Source organism: Macrobrachium rosenbergii, chromosome 57 (assembly GCF_040412425.1).
Source record: "Macrobrachium rosenbergii isolate ZJJX-2024 chromosome 57, ASM4041242v1, whole genome shotgun sequence".
NCBI classification, from domain to species: domain Eukaryota; kingdom Metazoa; phylum Arthropoda; class Malacostraca; order Decapoda; family Palaemonidae; genus Macrobrachium; species Macrobrachium rosenbergii.
In genome coordinates, this window is record NC_089797.1 from 19,309,933 (window position 1) to 19,316,343 (window position 6,411).

The 6,411-nt window shown below is 35.5% G+C and overlaps 1 protein-coding gene across 1 annotated transcript; it reads left to right on the forward strand.

Moving 5' to 3' along the window:
* Positions 1–215: 215 nt before the first annotated feature.
* LOC136837092 (probable E3 ubiquitin-protein ligase HERC3) lies at positions 216–5,764 on the forward strand. The gene is made up of 4 exons (XM_067101701.1): positions 216–311; positions 1,678–1,761; positions 3,221–3,391; positions 4,297–5,764. The coding sequence occupies exons 1-4, from the start codon at positions 216–218 to the stop codon at positions 4,510–4,512; spliced, it is 567 nt and encodes a 188-aa protein (XP_066957802.1). The 3' UTR covers positions 4,513–5,764.
* Positions 5,765–6,411: the final 647 nt, after the last annotated feature.

Consider the following 6,411-nt stretch of genomic DNA (forward strand, 5'->3'; position numbering starts at 1 on the left):
TCATTGCCAGATGCTTCAGCCGTGAGCAAAATGATTAAATGCAAAAGGAAAGCCGTAAGCACTCCCCCTCCAAATCCTGTAGATCTTCAAGAGTTAGAGTTGCCGCAGCGTTGGTGAATTGGTTCAGAGATAATTATATTTGAAGACCAAATTGATATGGAACCAGTAGAAGAGCTCTCCTCTTCCCCCCTAAAATGTGGAATATTTACGAGAGAATGTTGCATAAGGACGATCAGACAAATAACCATGCTGCAAACAGAGCTGGGGATGGAGCACCCCACAATATTGAGATTCATTACGGGGCTGCAGAAGTTGCAAAGCAACTAAGATACATTTTTCAAGCAGTTAATCGGAGGTCATCCCCCTCCCTCCTAAACTGAAGAAGTGTATGAAGACAGATGATAGAATTTTGCAGATTGCTCTTCTTTTTCACAACGATCTCTCACTGAATATTTGAGAGGAATTGCATACTATTTTCATTATATTTTTAAATTAAAATTTAAGTTGTGTATTAAAAACTGACCCTTAATAAATTACTCTTTTCAGTTTTAAAAAGGCATGTTTTAAAGTGATCATTAATGAATTAATTTTGTTTGTTTTAAAAAATCAAAGAAAAAGTTGAGTTGTCCTGCCGTTGAGTTGGCTGGTAGTGAGTTGTCCAGGCTTTGAGTTGTCCTGGAGCTGAGTCGGTGGTGATAAGCGTCCCGCACCCCTTTGGAAAGGTACCTTGTGGGTTGCTTAGACCTCCTAATTGGGATCCTCTTTGGTCATTAAGAGTCCTTTGAAACGCTAATAGGGGCCATTTTTGGAAGCTATTGCTGCACTTCATACTAAAGGCCCCTTTGCCATTTCCCCTTGTCCACCATCACCAATACATGTAACAGAGTTGACCAGTTCCTCTTTTCCCAAGGGGGCCTCAAGCTTTACCTTTAGAGAACCAGAGATTTCTGGGATATCAATATCAGACTGCTCCTCATCTCAGAGCAAAGGATGCAGCAAGTTATCAAGACCATGATTTCATGTTGGCTAAGAATAAATATTTTTAAGGCTACAGTAATGTGGCAGCTGGTGAAGCGGACCAAATAACACTTTCTGGTTCTGTTGTTTTTAAGGGTAATCAGGATATTAGGATAGGCACCTACTGTACATGTACCAGCCTACCATTGCAACATGTCATAAGATTTTTCTTATGAATAGTTGAACTTGTATTAGTTGGGTTAGTAATCCCGGGGAGGGGGCCGGGTTAGTAATCACGGGGGAAGAAGCAGAGAGCTCATCCTAGCATTCTCACAACTCATCTCTACCTCTCATTCATGGCACTAATAAAATATACAGACCTTTAGGGTTATTGGTTACTACATCTCAAACTAATTAGGCACATAGTGAGTGCCCTCCTCCCAGGCCTTTCTGCTAATGAGAGTTTACACAGAAAGTGTGATAGGTGACTGAAATGATTTAAGTATGCAGTTGGTGCATGTGTCTCAAAGACTTTTCCCTTATGTCTGGCACTCAAAAATATTTAGGAATATTCAGGACATTTAGATGTTATGGCTTCTACTGGTTTGTACTCTGTAGAGTATATGAGATATTGTAAAGAACTTTTTGCATAGATTGTTATATTGTGGTGATTAATGCTCTTTATGCAGTTGCCTTTATCTTCTTTTTTTTTTCTTTCAGAATACCATATCATTCTGTGAATATCCATTCCTGTTCGATGCACAGGCCAAAACACTTCTGCTTCGTTGTGATGCTACTCGTCAGGTAAGTTTCGTTTTAAAAATATGTTTGGTGGGTAAACTGCTCTTTGGTATGGATTAACCATAAATTGGTTAATTATATTTAACTGCAGTATTAGTTTCATTAATACAGAATTTATTTGGACTCTTCTGTGGTTGAGAAAATTTTCAGTACTCTATAAATTTTATTTTTCGTGTATGTTTTTCTAAGAACAAACGAAAAAGTTTTTGTGATTATTACAAGATTGTCAGATATGTAGATTTAAAAATACACAATAAAATTAAAGAATGAAAGAAAAGGGGTAAGGATTATAAAAACATGTCATTACCTTTTCAAAACATAAGAAACTGAACAAATTTTATGACTATATAATATGGGGAAGGTGGACTTTCTTCTGGGGATAAAGGACTTAGCCGAAACATGGTTCAGACTCCAGGTTCACGTGCAGTCAGGACACCTTTGATAGCTTTCGCATCCTTTGGTACTTTTGTAACTTGATTCCATTGCCATCTTTTTTATCATTTGTAATCTGCAATAAAGATTAATTTTTCTCCTTTTATTATCTGTATTATGTCTTTCTCTGTGCTTTCATTTTCTTCATGCATGCATACTTTTATTTGCTGTAGATTGTTGTGTTTGAAGTTATAATTCACTACTTTTTATTTCTAGGTTATGATGTTCTTTCACTCTTGTTTTGCTTATTGAGTAAACTTGTTAAAAGTAAGTTTTATAACTTTTTCTATTTTTATCAGTATGTATTTGGTCAGAAACTCAAAAATATGCTCATGCAAACTCATTACCTTCAGTAGCCTGTTACATGTGTATCTCTGGCACCATATTCCAAAGACAAACAGGGAGTTGTCGTTTGCATGCACATACAGACCTTCCAGGTTTCAGTGACCAGGTATAGCAGTACTGTCTGTTTGAACTTACTTAACCTCATTATTCCTGAGTCTGTAATATTAATGAAAATGAAACTAAAGCTGAATAATGCCCCGCATGATGTGCACTAAATAGATGTACAGTATACACTGTTACTTTTAACACACACACACACACATGCACACACACACACACACAGAGAGAGAGAGAGAGAGAGAGAGAGAGAGAGAGAGAGAGAGAGAGAGAGAGAGAGAGAGAGAGTTATTTCTAGTACTAATGTGATATGCATAAAAAAATGACGAGAATTTCCTGTCTCTTGCCACAGACTAATTGCTATTTATGGATGCCTTAAGGGAAGGTTGGGATTCATCTACAGGGTTTGGTAACTTCAGGCTTATAGTTGCAAGAGTGAAAGGATGTGCAAATAAACTTTCTGTAACCGAGGCAAATAAACTTTCTGTAATGGAGGGTAGCACAACTACTCAATTAGGCATTCAAGAGCTACCTGTACTCTCAGTGTATGAAACTTTGCAAGTCAAGTGCGGGAGGATTAGAGGAATTCTATAAGAATGTGTTATATGGAGGTTTTCCTCAATTGCAGATGCAGGGTGCTATACAGGAAGCTGTTATTAACAGCAATCCTATGCTTTGGCTGTTGGATCCTGCCCAAGTACAGTTCTTGAATCTTAACATACACCGTAATAACATTGTTGAGGATACCATCAATCAATTGCTTCATCATGGAGTTACTGAATTTAAGAGACCATTGAAAGTAAGTATCTTGAGTTATCTGTACAAGCAGTTCATAAGCCAAATAGAATACTCATTCATTTTTATGTTGAAATGTAGGCGCTTGTTCCTTCAGTTAGGAGAAAGGCTGCAATTAATGTTAGGTTGTTGATAAGTTGTCACCATCTTCAAGTTGTTTAAGTATTGTAAGTAAATAGTTTTAACTAATGTAGTTCACCTCTTGTAGGAGAAACTTTACTGATGTTGTGTAAGACTGTGGCCTTTGTTTTTGAAGTTTTTTTTCCTATGCTGGGAAGCGAAGGGAAGATGAAAATACATAAAATTAAGAAAAATTTCTATTGTAATGACATTCTTGTTATTAGAAACCTGAAATACCTGTTGTAATATTTAAGTTTTAAAGAGGCAGTAGCATATTGGTATCCCCAGTTTAAAAACTGTTAAATGTAAGGTTGTGATATTTTGTAAGTTTGTTTTTTCATTTCATTGAGAGACTTGTATAATTCTGACAATGCAAGTCATAAAGTCATAACAGTTTGTTTTATATCCAGCATAAAGTCATAATAGTTTGTTTTATATCCAGCTTTTCCATTGGGGTATGTGGTGTAAAGTCTTACGAACAATACATTTTTTCAATCAATACAGACTTACATTAGTTTTTAGTTGAGCTTGTTTCATTTCTATGCAAGAATACTTTGCATTTATAAGTCCACTTCTTATGTCTTTTTATTATATATTAAATTTTCATTATGTTCTTTGGGAAGCATAGTCATTGTAATAAATTTTTTGGGTCCACTATTAGTAAATGAACTTTATTTCATATTTAAGGATTTGGAGTTTATTTAATTACAATCTGAGGAATTTTTTCATTTTAGTGTATTTCCAGAGTATTTGTAAGAGTCATTAATTTTATCTCATAATCTTTTTCAGGTACATTTTATTGGTGAAGAAGCAGAGGATGCTGGTGGTGTACGCAAAGAATTTTTCCTTCTCCTTCTCCGAGAAATTCTCAACCCAGACTTTGGGATGTTTACACAGTATCCAGAAAAAAATACCATATGGTTCAAGGAAGGTTCTCTCGATGAGGAAGTTAATCTCACTTGTTTATTTTCAATCATTTGTCTTCATTACTCGCACTGTTACTAAAATACTGCTCTCCTGTCGTCGGACATCGTCTTTCTCACAGAACTGTTCGGTGTGTGATTTCCATTTTCCAGCAACCGCAATCTTGACTCAGATCTTCGAAAAAACGTATCCTATTTGAACATTTTCTATAAGGCATATTTCAAGTAGGGATTTTTTGCCTTTATTGCCAGAAACTGAAGAAGTAGAACTTTCTATTCCGTTTGCAGAGTCAACATCCGCCTTTTGTCGAGGTCCAACCAAGTTGGATTGCCCCGTTTTGGAGATTTTATAGTCCCTTTATGGAGGAACTTTCTTTCTGGTATTTTTCCTGAAGACGATGCTCGGAAGATGAAAAATGTAAAGCTACTTTAACTTTTTTTATATAACATACATAAATTTTTCCATTGCACGGTTGTTCTTACGTGATAAATTAACACTGAAATTTTAAAGTCTCGTGAGGATTATTTTAAAAGCTTTTCCTGCACGATAGTATAATTAGGTTCTGTCACAACAAAATGTGTTTTGGAATCTTAAGGTATCATGTGATGCCATGCCGTATCGGGATTTTTTTTCAGTTTCTTGCCTGCATTCCAAATTACTGGTTTTTTTTTTTTTTTACCATCTAGACATTTTCTGGATAAATATATCTAATTTTCTTAAAACGGTAGAAGTGAATACTATTTCTTTATTTAGTTGTTGTGGCCAGAATAAATATGCAAACCAATAGGTGCAAGTATTGGTATTTAAATTTTATCGGTATCACCAATTATTTAATCTAACAAAGAAAATGCTTATATATTCGTTTTGCATACAGCTCAACCTTCACAAATCCATGGCTTTTCAATACGGAAGATAAGTATCCTTCGTTGAAGTAATAATAATAATAATAATAATAATAATAATAATAATAATAATAATAATAATAATAATAATAATAATAATAATAATAATAATAATTTATGAGCAAGTATGAACAGACAACTTTTCAGGCAGAGGCGTTGGTAAAGCAAGTTCAATTCTGAATCAAATTCAGCCATCTTAACTTTGTGAGAAATTCAAGACAGTTTTGAATAAAATATGAGCTCGAAATCTTGACTTGGACATTAAAGAAAATCGAAAAATTCGGCGTGAAGGAAAAGGATCAGTGGCAGGAACTGTCGCTGAAGGTAATAAACTCCACGAACGTAAGGGAGTCTTATTCTGATGTGTTCCCACTATCAGTTTTGCGAAGGCGAACGAGCAATTCCAGATTAGGTGCAGACAGAGGCCGAAGGAAAAAAGTAGAATGGGTTTGAACCGTTGGTGCAGGCATGGGCTGGGGAAAAGGAACCTCTAGGCAGGTGAGTAATGGAATCCTCGAGTATTGTCTCTGGAAATAAGAAAGGAAGGATTCCACAATAAGTTGTGGTCCCGTTGCTAATAACCAATTGGTTCTAGCCACGTTAAATAAGTCTAATCCTTTGGGCCAGCTCTGGAGAGCTGTTAATCAGCTCAGTGGTCTGGTAAAACTAAGGTATACTTAACTTAGTCTATAAAAACCTATTGTAATTAACCGAACCCTCTAATGAATAATATGACCCTTGTCCTATAGAAAAGGAAATTATTGGGAAAACAGACAAAATGTATTTAATTAATGGAACATCAGTTCAGAGACAGTTTCCTTCCCAATTCTTCTTTATATTTTCATCGACATTTTAGTCCCTCATCTGTGCTCAGAATACTTCTACTATTTTCACCATTAACATTGTTGCTTCATTATAGCACTGTACCGATAACATGTTCATAGCACGTAAGTGTTACAGCATGTGCATAAAGAAATGTTCCATTTTGTTTCGTATATTAATTGATCAAGACCAGTGCTTCAAGAATGCCAATGAATGCAGGAAAAGACAAGTAAGGCAAGGCCGACTGTTTGTCTCG

Excerpts from the sequence above, each read along its gene's own strand:
- LOC136837092 (XM_067101701.1), top strand. The coding sequence starts at position 216 with ATGTTGCATAAGGACGATCAGACAAATAACCATGCTGCAAACAGAGCT. Across the intron at positions 312-1,677 it reads TTCATTACGGGGCTGCAGAA|AATACCATATCATTCTGTGA; the intron begins GTTGCAAAGCAA and ends TTTTTCTTTCAG. Across the intron at positions 3,392-4,296 it reads AATTTAAGAGACCATTGAAA|GTACATTTTATTGGTGAAGA; the intron begins GTAAGTATCTTG and ends AATCTTTTTCAG.